The 24,087-nt window shown below is 39.6% G+C and overlaps 1 protein-coding gene, 1 long non-coding RNA gene and 1 pseudogene across 5 annotated transcripts; all 3 read right to left on the bottom strand.

Annotated features, from left to right (window-relative positions):
• Positions 1 to 1,428: 1,428 nt before the first annotated feature.
• On the bottom strand, positions 1,429 to 7,619 carry LOC117246810 (uncharacterized). 3 transcript variants are annotated; one of them, XR_013491934.1, is made up of 5 exons: positions 7,195 to 7,619; positions 3,527 to 3,664; positions 2,733 to 2,843; positions 2,326 to 2,602; positions 1,429 to 1,700 (listed from the first exon to the last, which is right to left on the bottom strand). It is a non-coding gene; the product is annotated as an uncharacterized LOC117246810 (long non-coding RNA). The 3 variants fall into 3 exon arrangements; XR_013491935.1 differs by lacking the exon at positions 3,527 to 3,664 and having other exon boundaries at positions 7,195 to 7,609; XR_004500766.2 differs by lacking the exon at positions 7,195 to 7,619 and having other exon boundaries at positions 3,527 to 4,034.
• Positions 5,504 to 6,577, bottom strand: LOC144464167 (uncharacterized; annotated as a pseudogene).
• A 9,002-nt stretch (positions 7,620 to 16,621) lies between the features above and the next one.
• LOC117257672 (cytosolic sulfotransferase 3-like) lies at positions 16,622 to 21,803 on the bottom strand. Of its 2 annotated transcripts, XM_033627935.2 has the most exons (8): positions 21,651 to 21,803; positions 21,045 to 21,177; positions 20,800 to 20,922; positions 18,542 to 18,642; positions 18,258 to 18,384; positions 17,353 to 17,450; positions 17,083 to 17,257; positions 16,622 to 16,979 (listed from the first exon to the last, which is right to left on the bottom strand). In XM_033627935.2, the coding sequence occupies exons 1-8, from the start codon at positions 21,672 to 21,674 to the stop codon at positions 16,867 to 16,869; spliced, it is 894 nt and encodes a 297-aa protein (XP_033483826.2). In that variant the 5' UTR covers positions 21,675 to 21,803; the 3' UTR covers positions 16,622 to 16,866. The 2 variants fall into 2 exon arrangements, with proteins under 2 accessions (XP_033483826.2, XP_033483825.2); XM_033627934.2 differs by lacking the exon at positions 21,651 to 21,803 and having other exon boundaries at positions 21,045 to 21,628.
• Positions 21,804 to 24,087: the final 2,284 nt, after the last annotated feature.

Here is a 24,087-nt window from a genome sequence, read left to right as displayed (position 1 = left end):
ATCCTCTTCTTGGCGTCATGACTGCCCAGAAGTACCTGAACAGCCGAGCCAGCCGAACACAGGTATGTTGTGTGTCAGAGGAGAAACGAGCCGTTCACATTTCTCTCTTTCCGGCAGTAACGGTCCACAAACCTCACCGCACTTTAGGGACTGTTCTTTACTTATGAAGGGACTTGTCAGGGGAGGAGGGTGGCTGGTTGATTTTTATTTTATTTATTTTATTTTGATCCCCCCTATGTTCATCACTCATTGATGCTGTTTTTGAAGTATGAATAAGTCAATAAGTAATTTATTCCATTGAAATATCATTGATGTATTATAGAAAAGTGATTTATCTTTTCATAAATGACAAAAGGCACATCTGCCTCATTTTCGCTGTGGTATCGTGATACTACTCAGAACCGTGATATTTTCATTGGTATCGTACCGTGGGATCCAATTTTGGTACCGTGACAACACTAATTTCGAGGGGGTTCATCTGCAAAAACTAATGAAAAACTAAATGATATTCGGTATTCAGTACTCGGCCAAGCGTTTAATAATCTTCGGCTTCGGCCACAAATTTTCACTTCGGTGCATCCCTAGATTCATTGTTTCCTAAACCTGACAAAAACAAATCATCTCCATTCCATGTAGAAGTACTTACTGCTAATAAAATAACACATTATCCATTATCCATTATTATAACTATTGTGTCTGGTTGAGATAGTCGATTATCTCCAAATATGAAATCATTTTAAATTTTTGGATCCGCTGTTCTTTTGTGGCTGAGAGTACCTCTGTCTAACTCACTTATTTAAATTCAAGAACTGCACTGCCATAAAGGAAAAGTAAATGTTTAACTGTCACATACACTTGTTTTTTTTTTTTTTTTAAATCTATTTGCTTCATAGCTGAAGATCAGGGGCATGTGGATGACAAAGACAGCCCAGGTGAAGATGACAAAGATGGCCCAAAGACCAAAAAGATCACACCTGCGAGGTTTCTGCAGTGGATCACAGGCCAAGGTCACATCCCACTCCTTCCCTCAGAGAAGAAGGATTTTGCTGTAACGATCAAGTTTAACCATGACTGCAATGCAGACTTCGGGCATCACAAAGTCTGTTACCCTGTTGTGTCAGCATGTGCCAAGACTGTTGTGCTACCTGTAAGACATATGAGGTCCTATGACCAATTCAAAGAGGTTCTGAAGGAGGCTTTTCAGCTAGGCCAAGAATTCAACAACGTGTAATTCCATTAAATGTGTCTGTTTTCAAGGTTAAACTACAACCTAAATGTTTAGCACCAATTGCTATTGTTTACTCTGTTCTGATTTTAAAAAATAGTACTGCATTTGCATTCCAAGAACTTGTTATATAACAGTACTGTTGAACAGTTTTAAAAGACAAATATCCAGGTTTGGAAGTACTTGGCTTCAACAAATAAACATTTAAAACCCATTTGTTAATTTATTGGTGTTCAACTGGTTAAACCCTTGAAACACAATGTTTGCATCTAGGGTAGATGATTTAGTACATAGTTCAGCACAGTGAAATAAATGTCTCATCCGTGGGACTCTGATGGTCTTGTTACATCAATAGTGGCCCTGAGGTCTGCCATATCCTGCTCACAGAGGGGACAATGAACAGGTGGAAGAATCACACTCCAGAACTGGTCGCGTCTGGCTCACTGGCAGTATTGAAATCAAGATCCTTGATTTCCTACATTAAAAAACAGATTTAAAAATTAGTTATAGAATCAGAGGACAAAGTCAAACTATAAAGGCAAGCAGGTTTTTAATTAGATCTACATGTGAACAGAACTGAAACTATGCTGATGCATGAAGTATCAAAATAGTATCAGTTCTTTTGTGTGTTCCCCCCCCCATGTGGCCAAAGAAATACAAGCCTTGTTCATGTATCAAAACAGTTCAACTATCTATCAAAATATATTATTTAGAAGTCGCCATATTTAAAGTACCGGTTGTTATATGCTGTGCATATATTGCATTTTAATAGTTTTAAGCATCACCTTGATATCAGTAAGTGTTTTTTTATTAAGCTCTCAGCAATATGAATTTTAATGAAATTAACTGTTATCTCTTGCATTTATTTGATGCTGGTTACCTTTATAGAAACAAGTTTTTTTTTTTATAAATGACAAAATAATACTTAAAAAGTAATTACATTTTTCGTCCAATTATTTTCATGGTATAAGTTTGGAGTTCTTCCTTTACAGTGTGCCTGTCTAAAATCTTTCAAATGAAATGGTGTGAACATTGTTATTATATGATATAGGAACACAGTTAATACCCTGCCTGTTTAAAAAAAATCTTTTAATTAGTACCTCTGCCAGGTCTGGAGCATCAACAGGATTCTGGAGGAGTCCCATTGTCCACAGTTGTTGTGGGGACAGATGTTGCTCTGTTCTTAGAGGGTGATTATCCCAACCCACTCTGAAGACATCGAGATCCCTCTGCAGACGTGGAAGAAATGCATGCTGGGCACAGAACAGGTGGATGCTGTCAGAAGGATCTAGTAGACCTTCATCCTCAAGGCTGTGAAAAACCTCGTAGTACACGTTTGAAACTGCCATCCAAACGTCTTGCCACAAACACTCTATTCTGTTAAAAGAAAACATAAGAATACCCTCATGTTTGTACAGTATATTTGAACTTTCACAAAGTATGACTGTGGAAGGCAACATCTGACATGATTAATTCTATTGAATATTATTTTTTAAAAAATATATACCTTTGATTGTGCACACTCTTTCCTGACAGGAAACTTCCCCTTCCACAGCCTCTAATAGTGAACATGCATCGTGCTATGCCCACATTTTACACTCCTTGGTCACCTCTCACTCTAAAAAGAATGTATCACACACAAATAAATACTTTTTTAAAAAGTTATGTTTAAAAAATACATACGCTACAGTAACTTTTAAAATCTTGAGAGCTCCAAATACATAACTTTGAACAAAATAAAAACCTAATACTGTATTAGTCTTAAATACAAATTTACAAATAAAAGGCTTTAAAAAGTATTAAGTTGTCTTACAATTACAATTTAGATTGTCTAGGTCTTAAATATTGCTGCCTTCAAAGTGTCGGAGCCAATAGAGCTCAAAATGCTAATGTTGTTAATTCATACTCAGTGTCGAGGATGTTGTTGCAGCTTCGTCTTACAACCTTAAACATGACGAGCCAAGACTCTAGATTTAATGATCTGTTAAGTTCTGAAATAGATTTTTATGAAAGACAAGCGAAAAACAAGGTGTTTTCTGGTTTTGGTTTAATTTTTATTCCAATTGCTGATTTGTGCACAACTCTCTCTGGTCATTTCACTGGTCAAATTATTGTGCAGTGATGTGTAAAATGATTGAAATGATCCAACCGTTCAAACAAGAATACTGGAGCTGATGGCCAGCTTAACATTTGTTTTACATCCAACATATTACAACCATTATACATCTTTAACTGACAGCTAATGCACAAATTACTGAGGAATGAGTACCACTGTGAGCTACACCGATTTGTTGGTCTTACCTTAATGGAAAGCCATACTTTTGCACTGCCTCTAAGAAGAAATCAAGTGCAGTGGATGCTTTATTATTGGTCGCAGCACCCAGGTACATGATTTGGAGCAGAGAATATCATCATTCAGTGGAAAAAAAAATGTCAGACCTGTAAATGTATGTAAATAGAAGCTTGTTCACATATATATATATATTATATATATTTATATATATATATAATGTGTATATACGAGGTGCGTCACAAAAGTAACAGGCCTGGGGTCACATAAAATGTATATCAAATCTGAAGTACAAATTACAAGTTTTCCCCTTCAGAACAATCCCCCTCGAGTCCAACGCACTTTCCCATCCTTCTCCGCCACGCCTCCATGCACTCCTGGAAGGATTCTCCTGGAATTGTCCACACATACAGCACAGGCCAAAAGTTTGGACACACCTTCTCATTCAATGCGTTTTCTTTATTTTCATGACTATTTACATTGTAGATTCTCACTGAAGGCATCAAAACTATGAATGAACACATGTGGAGTTATGTACTTAACAAAAAAAGGTGAAATAACTGAAAACATGTTTGATATTCTAGTTTCTTCAAAATAGCCACCCTTTGCTCTGATTACTGCTTTGCACACTCTTGGCATTCTCTCCATGAGCTTCAAGAGGTAGTCACCTGAAATGGTTTTCCAACAGTCTTGAAGGAGTTCCCAGAGGTGTTTAGCACTTGTTGGCCCCTTTGCCTTCACTCTGCGGTCCAGCTCACCCCAAACCATCTCGATTGGGTTCAGGTCCGGTGACTGTGGAGGCCAGGTCATCTGCCGCAGCACTCCATCACTCTCCTTCTTGGTCAAATAGCCCTTACACAGCCTGGAGGTGTGTTTGGGGTCATTGTCCTGTTGAAAAATAAATGATCGTCCAACTAAACGCAAACCGGATGGGATGGCATGTCGCTGCAGGATGCTGTGGTAGCCATGCTGGTTCAGTGTGCCTTCAATTTTGAATAAATCCCCAACAGTGTCACCAGCAAAACACCCCCACACCATCACACCTCCTCCTCCATGCTTCACAGTGGGAACCAGGCATGTGGAATCCATCCGTTCACCTTTTCTGCGTCTCACAAAGACACGGCGGTTGGAACCAAAGATCTCAAATTTGGACTCATCAGACCAAAGCACAGATTTCCACTGGTCTAATGTCCATTCCTTGTGTTTCTTGGCCCAAACAAATCTCTTCTGCTTGTTGTCTCTCCTTAGCAGTGGTTTCCTAGCAGCTATTTGACCATGAAGGCCTGATTGGCGCAGTCTCCTCTTAACAGTTGTTCTAGAGATGGGTCTGCTGCTCGAACTCTGTGTGGCATTCATCTGGTCTCTGATCTGAGCTGCTGTTAACTTGCCATTTCTGAGGCTGGTGACTCGGATGAACTTATCCTCAGAAGCAGAGGTGACTCTTGGTCTTCCTTTCCTGGGTCGGTCCTCATGTGTGCCAGTTTCGTTGTAGCGCTTGATGGTTTTTGCGACTCCACTTGGGGACACATTTAAAGTTTTTGCAATTTTCCCGACTGACTGACCTTCATTTCTTAAAGTAATGATGGCCACTGGTTTTTCTTTAGTTAGCTGATTGGTTCTTGCCATAATATGAATTTTAACAGTTGTCCAATAGGGCTGTCGGCTGTGTATTAACCTGACTTCTGCACAACACAACTGATGGTCCCAACCCCATTGATAAAGCAAGAAATTCCACTAATTAACCCTGATAAGACACACCTGTGATGTGGAAACCATTTCAGGTGACTACCTCTTGAAGCTCATCGAGAGAATGCCAAGAGTGTGCAAAGCAGTAGTCAGAGCAAAGGGTGGCTATTTTGAAGAAACTAGAATATAAAACATGTTTTCAGTTATTTCACCTTTTTTTGTTAAGTACATAACTCCACATGTGTTCATTCATAGTTTTGATGCCTTCAGTGAGAATCTACAATGTAAATAGTCATGAAAATAAAGAAAACGCATTGAATGAGAAGGTGTGTCCAAACTTTTGGTCTGTACTGTATATATATATATATGATGGATACTGACAAAAAATATAGATCTTTAAAAAGGACCTGTGCGCCCTACAGCAAGTTTAACAGCAGATCCATATGTCATTTTCAACTGTCATCATCTCACTTAGTCTATACAATTTGTTATGGTTATTGGTGAAAAAAAAAATTACCTTTCATGAGAATCTATCAGTTCCTCCAAAAATAACGAAGCCATATCTTTGAAAATAAAAATCAGTGTAAATCACTATCTGTGTACATTTCTTTGAATTAATTTGTTGATGCAAAACAAGGGTGTTAAAATGTCACAGGTAATCTGTAAACATATTTAATTTTTAATGTATCATCCTGTATTTAGTGTTGTAGATCTGAGTAGCATGTAAACATTAAGGCAAACCTGACAAGTTTATGATTTGTGTCGATATGAGTCAAGTGCAGAGGACCCTGAACAGAATATGTCCTTCTTGCAACACACCCAATCCTTGTCATTCGTGAGAGTACTCCAACAGGGTCTACACGATGCATGGATGAAGACACTCTCTTCCACTGGACACGGTGGCCCATGGCCTGCAGGGTTCTTTTCATCATTCGGTATCCTACATGTGGTGTCCTGGCTTTCACTGACCTCACCAAATTGTCCAGTTGTTCATCAGTTATATTACTGTAGTACTGCTTTATGGAAAGGCCATTATCGTGCATGCGCCGTTTCACTGTACTCTCAGATACACCCAGAACATTTGCAATGGATGACACTGGTAGGGACATTTCTATCAGGCGTTATATCTGCTGAGGAGACACATCATATTTTGGCCGTCCCATTTCTCCTTGCAACACAGGCACTTGACTGGGGGTCAGATTAGAGTTGTCCTCCATATTGACAATCATTGTCAACTCAGTCAAAGCACTGACGACATCCTGTGGTATCTCAACCTGGCCAGACAACGACCTCAAAAGAACCATCTCCTGGTTGACAACAAACTGTAAATAGTCCACATCAAACTTTATTGAGTAGTCTCTGAAGAAACTCCCTTTTCAGTTGCTCCTAGAATAAACAACATCACTTTACATTATTGCACTGGCTTGATTAAATGTTTTAAGTTACACACACACACGTATAACGAACTAACTTAACTCTATGAAAAGGTGACACTTTACACTGATAACAGAGAGGTTCTGTGTGTGCACATTTATAAGGCTCTGTTTACATTCTAGCAAACACAGAAGTTAACAGACAATGCACATTGAAGGACAAAGCTTGATCTGGACACTGTAAGCCTTTGCAAATTTTACTCTTCACAGTCAAAGGAGTAAAATCACAAACACTAGCTGATAGCATCAGGCCTCATTCACACTGTAGCTTTCCACCACAGGCTACTGTGGGTGTTTTTGGCATCCCATGCACTCCTGTAGCCAAAACATCACTAGCCTTATCCAAATTAATAGGTTTGTCTGTGTTTTTCCAGGCAGTGCCTGCTAGTTTCTAATACGCTGTAAAGTTAAGCTACTTAATGCTAACGTTAGCTCAATGTTTACTTTCCAGCTTTGACAAATTCGCAAATTAAAAGACGTCACGAAAAAATGTATGTTGTCACAAAAACGACCCCTTAATGTTTGTTATGATTTCCCAAAACTTAGTTAACATGTCTCACCTGTGTGTTGGATGTATGGGCTCCAGCAGGTTGACCCGACCGGCCGGACGCCATCTTTGCAAGCCAAGCGGACACTACGCTACGTTCACAGTGCTATGTGGAAATCGGACATATCAGCACTTAAAATGTGGCTGTTGAACTGCAAAATCTGGCATAATTTATCGCTCTTATACCGCAATTGGTGCTCAGTACTGTCTAAAACAGATTTTTAAATGGAAGTTTGTCACTGGCATCAATTCTTACACTGCCAATCACATGAATATGGTGTATATAAGTGTTGAGTTAGATTTATTTTAGTTCCTACGTTCCCTGAAGGCACTGTCACTGGGGAAGGTTCCAAGCCTTTTTGTTCAGCTGTCACTCATGATTCCACGCCCAGCTCAGTTGATACCACGCCCCCCATGCCACATCAGGGTCAAAAGTCTGAAACTCAAAAAACAGATTTGAAACTGAAAAAAATAAGATCTGAAAGTGAAAAAAAGATTTGAAACTGAAAAAATAACATTTGAAACTGTAAAAAATAAGATCTGAATCTGAAAAGATAAAACATGCAACTGAAAAAAATAAGACCTCAAATGTCAAAATATATATGGAAGTGAAAAGTGAAAATAAATAATTTATTCAAAAGAATTACCAAAGTGAATCAAAATTACATTTAACCTGAAAAAACGTTTCATACACTTATTTTTATTTTGAATACATTGTTATATTTTTCAAAATTCAAGATCAACACATGAATTTTCAGTTTCAAATTTTATTTTTTCAAGTACAAAACTTTTGACCCTAATGTAACTCCATAGTAAGATAGCTGGTGGTGGGTGGAGATTTAGGTCAAGGTTAACACGGAAGTAAGTTTGTATGATGGCTCGTCCAATGTAAAGGGGGACACTTGGTAGACTCAAGTCAAAAGTGGAAATGTTGTTTCTCATTGTTTCAAGTTTTGTATGTTTTGTGTTCCAGATGTCAAGGTGGAACCTTGATCTTAAGAGGGGGGGTGTGACGCCCCTCCCAATGTCTTTGAGAATGTTTCAGCCAGTCTCATCAGGCAGCTGGCTGACATGGGAGGGTCGTTACCATGATTAGACTCACCTGGGCTTCCAAGCTATAAAAGCTGCCTAATCTGTTCACTTGGTCTCTCCCTTCCTTTCAGCTGACATCCACTGAGCAGCTTTGGTTTTGGTTTGCACCTTCAACACCTCCACAGAACCCCTGACACTCACCCATGCATGGCTTTCATGACTGACTTTGCTGATCTACACACTCCATTGATTATTAAGTTAATTTTAGTTTAATAAATTCGGTTTGTTTTAAGTAAATCTTTTGTGTGGACTCCCTTCCTGTCACATACTCTGAGCCAGTTTGTGACAATGGTATACTACTTCCCTGCTGTAATCTTCTACTTCAGAGGAAAACATTGTCCCACATTTACCTGACAGAGACGTTACGTGTTATATTGCAGATCCAAATTTTACTCACAAAATATAACAATTAAAAAATGATGCACTAGTGTTCATCAAACTAGACAAAACTGGGCTGTATTAGAATTTAAAGCTCCACCTTCAACAGATGTTATGTAATGTATTTTCATTCTGCCGACTGCACATGCTTTAGTTACAACATCTAATATTTTTTCTTAGACTTCACTGAGGTGAAGCTAGTTTTTAGATGGATTTTCAACAAACATTCCAACCCCACAGGGTCTGATAAGCACAGGGCACCCTTTAGTGTATCTATGTGACGCACAGCTAAAACACCTTGAAACATGTAAATGAGATGAAATGGTCGCTGTTAGGTTTAGGCAACAAAACTACTTATCTAGGTTTAGAAAAAAGATCACATTTTGGGTTAATATAAGTACATTTTTTGTGTAATTTAACGTGACAACCATAAATAAGTTATGTAACTTTATATACACTGCCTGGCCAAAAAAAAAGTCGCCACCTGGATTTAACTAAGCAAATAGGTACGAGCCTCCTATTGGATAATTACTGCATGGGCGATTATCTTTCAGCTGGCAACAAGTTATTTAACCCCAACTGGTGCAATGAGTTGCTTCTCATTTCCTAAACAACCATGTCGAAAGACACATCCCGTGGTCGTGGAAAAGATGTTAGTCTGTTTGAGAAGGGTCAAATCATTGGCATGCATCAAGCAGAGAAAACATCTAAGGAGACTGCAGAAACTACTAAAATTGGGTTAAGAACTGTCCAACGCATTATTAAAAACTGGAAGGATAGTGGGGACCCATTGTCTTCGAGGAAGAAATGTGGCCGGAAAAAAATCCTCAGTGATCGTGATTGGCCATCACTTAAACGTTTGGTGAGATCAAATCGAAGAAAAACAACAGTAGAACTCAGGGCTATGTTTAATAGTGAAAGTAAGAGCATTTCCACACGCACAATGCGAAGGGAACTCAAGGGATTGGGACTGAACAGCTGTGTAGCCTTAAGAAAACCACTAATCAGTGAGGCTAACCGGAAAAAAAGGCTTCAATTTGCTAGGGAGCATAAAGATTGGACTCTGGAGCAATGGAAGAAGGTCATGTGGTCTGATGAGTCCAGATTTACCCTGTTCCAGAGTGATGGGCGCATCAGGGTAAGAAGAGAGGCAGATGAAGTGATGCACCCATCATGCCTAGTGCCTACTGTACAAGCTTGTGGGGGCAGTGTTATGATCTGGGGTTGCTGCAGTTGGTCAGGTCTACGTTCAGCAACAGTATGTGCTCAAAGAATGAGGTCAGCTGACTACCTGAATATACTGAATGACCAGGTTATTCCATCAATGGATTTTTTCTTCCCTGATGGCACGGGCATATTCCAAGATGACAATGCCAGGATTCATCGGGCTCAAATTGTGAAAGACTGGTTCAGGGAGCATGAGACATCATTTTCACACATGGATTGGCCACCACAGAGTCCAGACCTTAACACCATTGAGAATCTTTGGGATGTGCTGGAGAAGGCTTTGCGCAGCGGTCAGACTCTACCATCATCAATGCAAGATCTTGGTGAAAAATTAATGCAACACTGGATGGAAATAAATCTTGTGACATTGCAGAAGCTTATCGAAACAATGCCACAGCGAATGCGTGCCGTAATCAAAGCTAAAGGCGGTCCAACGAAATATTAGAGTGTATGACCTTTTTTTTTGGTGGTGACTTTTTTTTGGCCAGGCAGTGTAAAAAGAACATTGATGTTTGGTTTCACTAAAGACACAAACTGCACTTCTCTTGGGTGAAAGCCCAGTTTTGTCGGAGCCACAGGGCACTATTTGCTTGTTAATTCAAAATGTATTAATATTGGTCATGTGTGTGCCTGGGTAAGTGTATCTGTGTGTCCATAGCTAATCTTGCATACTGCTGAACCAATCAGTCCTATATTTTATGTGCATGTCTATGTATGCTCAAAGACATCTCATGGGTGCAGTCATGTTGAAAAACCTGTTTCCTGACTGTTTTATACTGTCACTGACTGCCGACTCCTCACTCCTCTTAACTGGCCAGTAAGGGCTGTAAGTCCTCAACACAGTCACGTAGCAAAACAGAACAAAAAGCAATTCCTTAAATTGTCACAGCTAAAAACAAGATCCCATTCTTGTCTGGTATAGGCTGCAGTTTGGCTTTTGTTGTGGCTCAAAAACATCAATAGAAAAGTTCAGTCTCATTTTGAAATGGAGCATCTGCAGATTAATTCCATACCTGGATATGTTACAATCACTAAAATAAGGCATGATACGAGATGGAAAAAACAAACAAAAAACCCCCACAAGTTTACGTTCTCTTTGCCACCATTTTAAACACAAGTGAGCCAGGAGGGACAGTTACATTGGGTGCAACATGCATTGTCTCAAATGGCCACAATCAGTGGACAGAGCCCTCTTGCAGACTCTCTCTCCATTCTGCTGAGTGCACTTTAAGTTATCTGTAGAAATAATTATAAATAATTTACAATATATACTTTTTAAAATGTCTTTCATCTTCCTATTAGGAAACACCTGGATCTCCCACATCCTTGACCTGCTGCATGTTGGTCCAACATCTGATCCTCTCTATAAAAGAGTGATTCCTTTGGAGATCTGCATGCCTAGTGTGCCAGGTTGAATCATATTTCATAAACACATGAACACTTTTATGCCATTGTTCTCAGCCTTCATCTTAAATCAGTGAACTGAATTACTGACATTGAATAACATGCCATTGAATTCATTTACATGAACATGAATAACCCATTAATGAGGCTTATCCTAGGTCTGACCATATACAGGAAATGGTGTTTACAGGAGCACAGAGAACTTGGGTTATTCATACTTCCCATTTACATGAAAAAATATGAGTAAAACTGTTACAAAACAAAAGGCAAGCAACTGAGTATATCGGGTGAAAAGCTCTGACTTGTCCAAGGGAAATTTAACAAAATACCTGTTACAAACAATCAGTCACCACAGGGAAGAGGACAAGAGCCAAAAGAATGAGCACAACCACCAAGGAGCCTTTCATCATCTGCCAAGTGGTTGGGGGGAGGCAGCAGGCCTGGGACTGCATTCACTAGCAGGAGGAGGATTTGGAAAAGGCAGATTAAAATTTCCCCTTAAATCTCCCCTTAATCGGTGAATCTGATGCCAACCTCATTATTAATAGATTATTAGTTATTCCAATATATGTAACATGTATGGAAATGTGAATTTTGACACATATTGCCTCTTTCAGCCTGTAAGATTAATATTGGGCTTAGACGATGATGATTATGATGATGATGATGATGATGCATTGCTAACAGCTAGCTATGTAGCATGTTTATTTTTATCACTGTCTAACATGGTGATCTCCTGCAAGAGCCTCTCTTCTTTTATCTCTCTCCCTCTTTGCTCCACCCCTCTTCGTCTTTCCACAGCAATCCATCTTAAAGCGCCAACAGCCTTTCCTTGCCTGACTGGCTTCTTCAGGGGCATCTGACACAGCACAAAGCATTCACAACACCCTCAAAGAGTTTTTTTAATCAAATCTGCAGGCCACTACGCAGGGTTTTTTTTTTTTTAGTTTTTGTTTTAGCTATGGCTTGTGGGCCATTTAGCAGGTCAGGCCACCAGGAAAACCCTTGGTATTCCCGAAAACCAATCCGGGCCTAGGATTAGGTCTTGTTCAGATTTCTGAAAACCGAATATGTTGTTTACATACTCAGAAACATAAATAGTAAAAACCTGATCATGAATGGGTTATTCATGTACATGTAAACACTAATCATTTTGTATTTTAAAGGTCGTGTTCCAGTGAGTGTCCCTGACTTAGTGATATTTTCTACATTTATCTTCATCATGGTATCTGAAAATTTCTTGTGTAGTTGTATTGCATTGTATTTACCACACTGTAGGATCCACTGACATGTTAACTGTTTTACTAATGTACAGGATTAGGGCCTTCTCCACCAGTGCTAAAAGGACCAGAGCTAGTGGACAGGCTCACCCACTCTCCTCGAATCATCAAGAGTCATCTCCCGGTCCAGTTTGTGTCAAAGTCCTTTTGGGAGCAAAACTGCAAGGTCACAGCCCAAAACCCTTTTATCCCATTGGCCACCATTGTAAAAGACACATTGTCTCTAAATACCTATTGGTCTAGAAGAAAAAAATAGATTAAAAAAAAATAAATAAATAAAAGCATTATATTACACTTACCTTCTGATTTCCCTGAAGTCCTGTCATGTAGTAGCATTTATCCACCCGGGTGCTGCTCACATTCATCATTGTTTCTTCACAATATATAAAAGAAATAAAATAACGTGATTGTCATGTGCATTATTATTGATTATATTACTGCAATAAATTATTTACAAAAGTGGTTGCACAAGTGTACCACTAGCACAAGGACAAAAATAAATACACAAAGAGATGAGAGAAGAAAAAACAGTTAGAGGTATATTAAGCTAAAATAGAAGTGAAAATTGAAACTATACAAGAGCAAGAAAAGACAAAATTATAGGACACAATTAAAGCTCCAAACAGTGACCAACAAACCCTTGCACTTTTGGCGAGATGTTGGTAGATTCAGCTGTTCTTTCAGTAAAAGTTGAGACACTGCATGCAGATATCTGGGGGTGAACGGGACCGGGCCAATAGCGCCTCTACGGCCTCCGATGCCTAAAGAAACTCAGCATGAGGCCCCAGATCATCAGGGACTTCTACAGAGGCACAACTGAGAGCCTCCTGACGAGCAGGTTCACCTCCTGGTATGGCAACTGTACCGTCAATAATTGGTCAGCGCTGAGGAGGATGGTTAGCATGGTCGAAAAGATCACCGGATGTGAGCTGCCCAGTCTGGAGGACCTGTACACCCAGCGCTGCCTCAGCAAAGCCCTGAGAATCATCAAGGACCCCACCCACCCCCACAACAGTCACTTCACCCCCCTGCAATCCCAACCGGTGAAAGGATACAAAATCCTCAAAACACGAACAAGCAGACTGAGAAACAGTTTTATCCCCCAGGCCATCAGACTTTTAAGTGACAGGAAAGAGTAGCTATGCAATAACATGACGCCATGCACTTTATTACAGTGCAATAACACATCATTATACACCTTACTAGAGTGATAGTCCTGTTTTTATAGGTGATATTATTTATAGATGTTTTTAGGTAGTACTGGTTGCTTTTAGACTTGATTTTAAGGTGCTGTCGTTGTTTTGTTTTTTTATTGGTGGAGCTTCCCAGACTAAAAATTTCACATGTATGTACCCAGTGCTACTAAGTGACTAATAAAGATGAACTGAGCTGAACAAGAGTAAGATGGTATTTCCAGCGTGGATTGTGGTAAAAATGATGATCCTAACAATTAGAATAGAGTCTTTGGGCCGTTATTAGAAAGCAAAAGTGACTATGGTGTGATACGATTAATAGTAGTGGAGTCAGCCAGTGGATATGCCAACGCATGGGTGGATTATGAGACAATGGGCATAGATATGCACATGGTCCCATGGACTCTCCTGAACAGGGAGAAGACACACAAACTTTGTCATGGACTTTTCTTTTTTTTCTTCCTATTTTACATCTATTTATTTGTGATGATTGTATGTCTGTTTGTAGTCATTTTTCTATTGCACACATTGTATGTTAATCTCACATAGGATTCCACAGTTTCTGAGTCAACCACAGGTCAGTTTCCATTCATCAATTTTGGTTTCCACACTACAAACTCTTCATGTTGTCACACTTAACATGGTCAAAAAACTGTTTGCTCACCCTGTCACAAACCTGCTGCTCATCACCCGCACCTTATCAATATTACCTGCGTTACATGATCTAGTGTTCCACCCTGTGTACAAACAACTAAACTGCATTCATTTACATGAAGTCGCCATTATCTAATCATGAATCAAAACAAATACAAAGAATGTTATTGTGGCTCCAACACGTATCAAGTGCAATTCTATACCCTTTTTTTAAATATATATCTGTTTTCTGATCATTAATGTCTCACACACAATATAAAACAACATGAATGAGCTCTTGTTTTATTGCAAATATAGAAATTTGGATACAAGTAAAAACCTTTGGATTTACATCACTGATCACACTAATCTATTGGTCTCATTTGAGTGTGTCAGTGTAAATGGTGTTGTCATACAGCTGCTCTTTAATTACACATTAACTTTGCACTCTTACATATACACATACATATCTCACAAATATTTGTGTTTTGGAAGTACAGGCCTCAGGTGTAGCTCATTCATGCCCCTCTCTTTCTCTCTGTCTCTCTCTGTCTATATATATATATTTCAATCAGGAGAGACTCGTTTTTTTTTATAATGAAAAGAATATTAATTAACATGTGCAATAAAGAATGAAAAAATGTGTCTTTGGCGATTAGTCCCTGCTGAGATGGTATGATTTTAAGGAGGGTAGACGCTGGTGGTGGTAGAGGTAGTGAAGATGAGATGAGAAGAAGATGGAGAAGTGCTGATGATCTGGATGAGTAGAGGAATGCGCCTTTGTTGAGCTTGTCCTGGACTCTGGATACGATGGCTGGAGGTGAACGGGGTGGAGGAGGGTGTGATGGTTCTGCCTAAAATGGAAGCTGACAGTGGCAGTGGAGAGAGCAGATATAAAATTTTGCAGTAGCATCCTAAATGGCTGATGGAGATAATGGCGAAGTTTGATTGGATAACTAGTAGAGCGAACACCCATAGTCAGCTGATGGTGGGAGTGGGATGGAGAGAGTTGTGAATGGATGAGCACAAGGCAGTCTTCCTGATTGAACTTACGCTGAGCTCCATGTGTTGAAAATCCTCAGGCTGCAAAGACTGGGTACACAAACAAGTTAAACATGTTCATTGCCATTCTCTCTCTCTGTCTACAAGATGCCCTCAGACTTTTCCACCTGCTCCAGTCACCTGACTCCCTCATCCACATGCTCTACTGTTCAGACTTTCCCTTATCTTCACTGTCAAATATTTGGACTGCTATCTGGTCAGAGGGGTTAACTATGTCCTAAAAAAGTCAGGTTAAATCAGGCCATACATCACCATGATTCATATGTTTTGAGTTCTTCATCATTTTGTTGCACTTCAAGTACAGCAAGATACTTTTTGTCTTTGGTTACACAAATAGTGCTAGTTCCAAGCTCTTTAGTTATCTTGAAGGGTTACTTTGGCATTTTCCATGCTGCACCCTATTTTTCCATGTTTTTTTTGTTTTTCTGTCAACAACAATTTTTGAAACTGGTCCAGTATTGAGAGAGGGAGAGAGGGGGCTTCAGCCGGCAGCTGTACAACGCTCCATGGGGCAACTCTGCACAGTCACTTTGCGTTCATTAAAAGTAATTATTTTTGCCACAGAAAGACTATTATTACAAGTGTCTGATGTTTCTGTCTGAAGTTTCTCTTTACCCTTCACTTGATCCGTTCTGTTATTGTGTCCATGTCTCACTTAAGGAGAAGTCTCGGTCTGAAATCTCACATAGCTAAAAAGACAACTATAAAGTGTGTGACCTTTCTCGCCTTACCTGTTGCTTATCTTGTCTGTTATGGTTTTTGCAAAACACCTATGGGTGTTTATTTAGAGTGAGAGTGTGTATGTGTGAGTGAAATATGTGCTGAAGTAGATTTTTTTTTCATCTTTTACTCAATCATCATAATTTTTCTCATTTCAGTGGCCCAGAACCAACATGACATCCTTGGACTGTAATATTGCTGTTTTAAAGTGTCTGGTTTTGCATTTAATTCAAATTTCACTTAAAGACACGTCTCTGTTTAACTTACTTATGATAATAAGTCTTAGATGACTTGGGTTATTTGTAGTTTAACATTGTCTTGTCCTCCAGTTGGGGGGTCATGCAAGAAATATTCGTCTTAAGACATGACCAGTCATTTGATTTCCATCATATTCCATAATATAATGTATGGTTCACATCTTTAATTCAGATAATTCCTAAGAAATGCTCCACACCTTTATTTATTTTATTTCAATAAAATTTAACATGCATCCTTTTTTTATCAATTGCTTCCCATATTATTGTTAACAAGTGATTAAAAAATTGTGGGTCGGAGGGTCATGAACTGGGGCATGACAGAAAAATATGGAGAACCACTGCATTAGAGGTAACTGTAACCTCATTTTCTCAAAGAAATGCCACATTTCCTGTCAGTTATGGACGATTCTCCGCATACACACAGCCTGTCTAGTTGTGTTCAAATTTCAGTGCGGAAGCGAAGTGTGGGGTCCGTCATCTTTTTCTTGTAGTCTTCATCAAACTCTTCATTCTGGGAAACAGTGAAGTGGTTCTTCCAGTCCCCAACTTTACCTGAAGAACCACAGAGAGAGTCAGACAGGTGCATTAGCTGAAGGTGGAGATCTGATTCTTTTGTTCTTGTCATGCACATTTATCTATTTATACATCAGGTTACCTTTCCTCATGAAGTGAGAGATTTTGAAATCCATAAGTGCAATTGTAGAATAGTTGGCCATGTCGTCCTTTTTCATATTATCAAACTGTGATCCACCTGTGACTCTTTTCTTCTCCTCGTCTGAACGAGACAAACCAAGAAAGCTGCATAGTTTGTCTACTTCCCGTCCAGTGTCCTGGAAACACAGTGGTTTAGATATTATCATTGCATTGTTACTAGCTAGAGGGGAAAAGTAGTCGAAAGAGACCCAAATAAAAACAACTTGATCACCTCAATCAGATCTTCGTAGAACATGAAATGCATTTTTGGATAACTCTGTTTTTTCTTCCACCAGTTGTTAACATGGTCGTACCAGGATCCCCATGCCACTGAAGCCACAGGACAACAGCACGTCAGTAGTGTTCAGTATTAATCTGTTCAACTCTGTCAAATATGTATGTATTCATTAATTCACTTTCCGTCACCATTAATCCTGTTCAGGGTAAGGTGGCTGGAGTGTATAGAGTGCCCCAGGGATGACATTTTTCTATAGGCCAATGAGGAAAATGGCATCGTTCTGGTTCTCTCGCCAAAAAGCCTATGGGATTTTTCAATTGGATTTTGGGTTATTGCAGAAAGTAAGCTTTGTGGCAAACAAACATTTATGATACTTACACATTTTGTTCAGCAAGATAATCTACACAAATGAAAACCATTTTCATGATTATCAATGCCTAAATGCAATCACCAGAAGTAAAAGCTAATGGTAGGTTATAAACGATCCATACTACGGGCACATGACACAACATCGCCACCATAACAAGACCGTAAAGCTGTGTTCGGCGTGGCCATGGACACATAGAAGCCTCAAAGTTCATGAGGGAGGTATTTTTTTTTATGTATTTTATGTTGTGGAACAAAATGTGAAAGTCTCTTAAGCTTGTGTTAACCAGAGACCTAACCAAAATCCCATTCAAAAATGGCATTGACTTCGAGACAAGGGAACCATGAGTGGTAAAATCATTTCCGGATTTTAGGACTCATTCCTTTGGTGCTCTATTCCAGCTGTCCAGCTGACACCGGGCAAGAGGCAGGATTGGGTCTGGTTGAACAAACAAATATAAAGACTCTGTCTCTGTGCACCTCTAACACACACACACACACACACACACACACACTGTATTATTCACACATACGCTTTCCCTCCATGAATCTGTGGATGTAGTTGCTCCAGTCTCCAGGCTCTGGTTGACCCCTGTTCATGCGATCAAAGTGAAAATAAGACACCATGTTGTCTTTGGCATTGCGGGCCACATAGACAACCTACAGAAGAAGAAAGCTTTACATTAGACATACTATACTTGACACTTTTCCCTTAAACCCTACCTCAAATTTGAGTTTTTAATGTTACTTTGTCCAACAATATCAGACTCTTGTGATTACACATTGATATAATTCAAATAACACACAAACTACTGACCCTGCAGTTTTGCTGCCAGAAGGACCTTGGCACAAACTGGACTGGCAAGTGAGTTTTAATGAGTCGAGGAGAGGTGGGGAGGTTGTCTGCCAGATCTGTTCCTGTATGAGGAGATAAAGATGGAGTAAGAACATCCTCTGATGCAGTAAAGTGCTGAAATAGTTTATTGACTGTTACAGTGAGGTAAGCATGATGTGTTGTGATACCAATAAAATACATTAAAAACCTTTCAGATGCAATGATGATTGTTTAAATTGCTGTCTGTTGCTTTAAGAATGTGGGGACTGAGTAGCTAATCAGTGGCCAGCAGAGGGTGCTCCTGCTGAATTCTGCCTTTCAACACAAAGGAAGACCAGTTTGCCAGCATGAAGAACTCTTGACAGATTAATACCAGTTTTTTTTTTTTTTTACCAGTTTGTAATCTGTGCATCCATGAAATCTGTGCGTAGTCTTCTAGTTTGTTGTCACATTTACCAAGAAGTATTGAAAGATTTTAAAGTCTGTAGCAGCTGTTCAGAGCGAGAAGCCTTATTTGACATAGAAATAATAATTAAACATAATATGGTTGCACAGTTCACAGGTTTCCTTTTCTGTTCAATATTAAAGTTAAATATATAACAGATAACAGACAGATAATAGAAATAAGAGTAGTTAAAGTACACGCAGTATTATTAGTTTTATATTCTGTTGATGGTTTTTCAGAAAACCAGTTGTCTCAAGTAGCGAAGCATCAGCGACTAAATCAGTTTGATTGCCTTGTTTTCTATTGGACTGTCCTACCTGCCCGCAAGCGGTGCATCGTGATGTGGTGCATCGTTTTGAGTGAAACCTTTGATAGAAGCTTGCGTTGAAAGTGCCGCAATGGACGCAGAATGGCTGATTCAACAGGCTGAAATGAGTAGTTATGTATATGATACCTTCTCAGTTCACCACAAAATCCTGAGTAAATTGGCATCTGGCTGGAGGGAGGTCACCAGGGAGCTGAACATTTCCGGTAAGTATTGTGTGGGATGCTCAATAGATTGCTCGCAAGCTAGCTTGTTTTACACAGTGACAATGTTAGCATGATATAGTATGGTAGTTACAACAATGATATCTAGAAGTTACCTGTGGTAGCATTGTTGTGAATATGAATAATAAGGAAGTATGTACTTGCCCATCTTTTCAGTGGTTAATCTGAGACCACAGCTGCTAGGTAAGGTGTTTGTTTGAGATGACAGAGTCCCATATTTAAGGGATTCAGTGTGGACAGAAAGCGTCTGATGTAAAGTAAAGTGGCGCAGTAGTCAGGCACTCGCTTGCTGTTAGGACACAATTTAAAGGCAAACCTAGAATTCTGACTGCACTCTTCACAACAAATTGACCCACTGAACCACCATCCAACACATCCACTTCTTTTTACTGGTCCTTGAAGGCGAATAGACAAATTACTGTGAAAAGATGCAATACCTTGAACCAAATAAAATGGTCCCCTGACCCTGATGACATAAAACAGTTCCCTTGCACCTTTTGGACTATTACCTAACCGGACCAGGTTCCTAGACGCAGTTCCATACACAAGATCCCCAGGACACACAAGAAGTTTAGGGCTACAACACCTATCAGCCAAGGCAGTGCACCAAACAACAACATGCTGAAAGAAAAATGGACACAGATGCTGGGAAAAATACAAGAGGATCGGCACCACCATATGAGTCAGGACGCAGATCTGTTCACCAGATGGCAGCAGATACAACAAAAGAATGCAGCTCTGATGCCACAGGCAAGGCTAAAAGAAATATAGGAAGCCAAAGCTGAGCTCCACCAACAGTTCCAGGCTCTGGTTAGACAGATAATTAGACAGAAATGAGAGTTGTTGAAGTACATGCTAGGTCTATTATAGGGATATTGCAGATATTGTAAGTAAAATGTACATTGTATATTTTATCTGTAAACATATGTTTTGTATTCTGTTTATGGTTTTTCAGAAACTGCAAATCCCACCATGTCAAGTGGAGGGAGCTCTTCACTGCAGTATAAGGCCTTACTATTGGAACAGCTCTCTGTAAAGGCAAATCCAGGGTTCTGACCACACTCGCCACGACAATTTGACCTATCCAACCACTGCCCAACACACTCACTCCTTGTCAATAACGTTTAGTTTGAGCAAGCAGCAGAAAATCACCACACAGTGTACTGAAGGTTAAGTAAGTGTTTGCATGTTTATGATGCATGTAGGTCTATGAAATACTGTTAGTATATTTGATTGTCTTTTCAACCTGCACCCAAAGGTGGAAAAATAACCTCCAGGAAAGGCACTCTCTCAAAGATTGGAACGGTTCTTTGACGCTCTGTCTGACCAAAATACAGCAGGTCGAGGATGTAGGAGACCCATGTGGTTCCTGAAAGACACAGAGACAGAGAAAGAGAGAGGAAATAAAATGATCTCAATCCCTTACCTCTATGCACACATCTTTTATAAGCTATAAAGCGTTTACACTGCAGTTCATGTTTATAGACTGACCTGCTTTAGGGTATGTCGCAATGAGTATATCATCTGGCCTGGCCTGGAAGTTTTGAATGTTCTCCCAGTTGTCTGTGAAATAGTGAGTCATTGAGACTCCATGGAAGTCAAACAGTTCTGGTCGAGGGGGTAACTCCAAGAAAAGACACATACAAAGCATATGATCATTGTGTGAGAGCAATCAAACTGCAGCAATTTGATTATGTGAAAAAGTTTTCAAACACTGTTCACTGTCAGTTGCAGACATTGAAGTCAGATTGTGTTTAAAAAGCAACTTATACAAGTCGTCTTCAAAAAAGGAGAGAGACAGCACGTAGTTAACAAACCTTAAGGACAATAGCATCATCGAAGGTTTCGTAAAAGGTTGCATTCAAGAAAAAACACACAGATGTTATTGAAGAAAAAAGTGTAATACTCAAATGTGTTAAAAAGCAACTGAAAATACACAGCTTCTACAAGCATTTTAGATGACTTCAGTCTACAGGTTCATATTCTCATTTGCTCAGCATTACATGTTTCACAAGACATGAACTCCACTTGAGAGTAAAGCCCAGTGTAGGGCTTGGAAAATAGACTTGTAGACTTAAGATGAATTTAAAGACATACCGTGTCAGATGGATCAGATGACATGTTGAACGCTGCTGGTTTCTCTGCTGTATTTCTGACACGTTTCTCCTGCTGTAGTTTTTCACAGGCAAGCGAACTGTTTTCCTTCTGCTTTCTTAGTGCATAGGTCTTTCTCAAATGTAATCGGAGGCTCAGTTCCAGATATGATAAGATACTCCAGCCCCTCCCCTTTACAGATTTCCTGGGCGTTTACGATTTATTCCCCTGTCCTCTCAAAGACATACAGAGCTGGATCAGCTTTTTTTTAATTCAGTGTGTAGAAGTCTTACACCTGAGTCGCTACAAAACCTTCATTTGTATCATGAATTTGAATAGTAAAATGTCAGCCTCAGTGTAAATGATCCTTTTAAACAGGTTTTACGTCCACACACACTCATTGGTTAATTTCTGTAAACGCAGTCACTTGTAATGAAAGAAATACTCTCCTTAAGACATGACCAGTCATTAGATCAACATTGTGCTTCATACTGTAAAACAGGCTCTAGTTCACAAGCTTAATTCAGATAATTAACAAGAGGATACACATCACTGCTATCACAAGAGCGGTGGTTCTCAAGCTGTGGGGCAGGCCCCCCTGGGGGGAGCACAGAGCCACTGCAGGTGGGGCGTGGATGACAGGGAATCCCTGAAGACACTGGGTTTCACTCAGATGGGTGTGGTTTTGCAAGACTTATCAGGAAACACTTTGGCAACCTCTACCATCATCTTCATTGTCTCAGCCCATGCTGTGAGTGTACGTTCACATTTTATATGACAGTCTGTGTGCAAGAACGCAGAACAAAAGTCCTGAATTGTTATAGTTTAATGTAAATAATAAGTTGAACAGAATGACAAAGTATGGGCAAACTACACTGAATAATGCATGCAATAGGTATGAAGGCATACAGAATATAGGCCTACTATTCATGTTTTCCTATATTTGGCCTCACACCTGTACACATGGAAACTGGTAGTCTCACTTAAGCTGAGATATTCTGTTGAGATCAGAATACGAGTAGATTTTTGTTGTTGGACAAGATGTAGTCCATCTTAATGTCAGTGTATTTAAGCACTATTTAGTTGTATATATTTTCCATTATAACATTATGATGGTCACTCTGAGAATTTATCAGCAGTCTGGTAAAAATGAAATGAAAATCTGCAGAGAAGTCTCTTTGTGGTTGCATCCATGCAGCAGTACAAGGAGCAAAAATGTAGAAGTGAATCGCTTCGTTCTCGACGTTTGGTCATGGACTTTCCACGTCCACATACGACATGCAAGGTACCCTGGGTGCGTTGGTTGTTGACGTTCTGGGATGTCGTGTCAAGTTCTGCCTGTTACATGCATTGTCTTCTTTCAAAATACACTTCCGTTTTCATAGGAAATTTACCGTTTACATACAGTTTCTTTCAAAATAAATGCACTACATCAGTACAACACAAGGAATTGGTGTTTTTTTTCTCCAAAACCCACGCACATGGTTGGGTTTAGGCAACAAAAACATGTGGTTAGGTTTAGGAACAAAGAACAGGGCTCAGCTTTAGAATCTTACGGGACGCAAACACCGTTCTCTCGGGTGAAAGTCGGTGTTTGTTGGACCCATCCACCACCCCTCCCACCTGCCTTACTCGGACTTTTGCCACCTTAACTTTTGTTCTTCTACCGCGCATCATGCCGAAGTTTTCTTTCATAAGTGTCTGACGTTGCAAGTCACTGACCAAGTGTTGGATTGTGACAATTTCAGAGTGAGACTGGGTTGGTTTTGTTACCTTACCTTGGAAAAACACTTTTTTCTTTTCTCTTCCTTTGTGGATATTTTGGTGAAAACCTCCTTAAAAAAGTACACTGGAGGAATTTTAACTGGGAGAAGTTAAAGCTGGTTGCAATCTGCAGTCGTCACCACTATATGTCTCTAAATTCCCTGAAACCTTTCACACTGGACTTTAATCTGGGGGTTAAGGTAAAGATTAGGTTAATAAACAACTTTATGGTTACAGTTTTGCTAGCTTATCCAACAAGTGACGAGATGCTCCAGTGTGAGCAGACCACAAAGCGCATCAGGCACACTACACTCTGTGTGACACAGGACGTAAGGCACCACCCCCGGGTGAAACCCACATGTTTTGAAGTAGTCTCGTGGATGATTAGGGGACAAAAATGATTAAATGAATATGATTTATGTAGTGAAAATAAACAAACATGAATTTCCAGACGCTATCATGCTGAACTTTATCTAACTGAAATTCAACATGAATCCCATTTTAATAGTTGCTTCCTAAATTATTGTTAATAATTGATAAAAAAAAATTGTGGGTTGGGAGGTCATGAACTTTTTCGGCTTGGCATGGCATAAAAATATTGAGAACCACTGCATTACAGGTAACAGGAACCTGATTTTCTCAAAGTAATGTCACATGTCCGGTCAGTCATGGACCT

The sequence above is a fragment of the Epinephelus lanceolatus genome, chromosome 8 (genome assembly GCF_041903045.1).
Source record: "Epinephelus lanceolatus isolate andai-2023 chromosome 8, ASM4190304v1, whole genome shotgun sequence".
Lineage (NCBI taxonomy): Eukaryota > Metazoa > Chordata > Actinopteri > Perciformes > Serranidae > Epinephelus > Epinephelus lanceolatus.
Note: the sequence above shows the minus strand (reverse complement) of the source record. Positions and strands in the feature narration are given on the sequence as shown.

Bases quoted from the DNA above. Each gene is read 5' to 3' on its own strand.
- LOC117257672 (XM_033627934.2), bottom strand. From the start codon at position 21,204: ATGCTTTGTATGTGTCTTTTCTTGGAGTTACCCCCTCGACCAGAACTG. The intron at 18,385-18,541 runs GTCAGTAGTTTG...CTTCTTCTGTAG, and splicing joins TCTGGCAGCAAAACTGCAGG to GTTGTCTATGTGGCCCGCAA. The intron at 17,258-17,352 runs GTGATCAAGTTG...CTGTGTTTCCAG, and splicing joins TCTACGAAGATCTGATTGAG to GACACTGGACGGGAAGTAGA.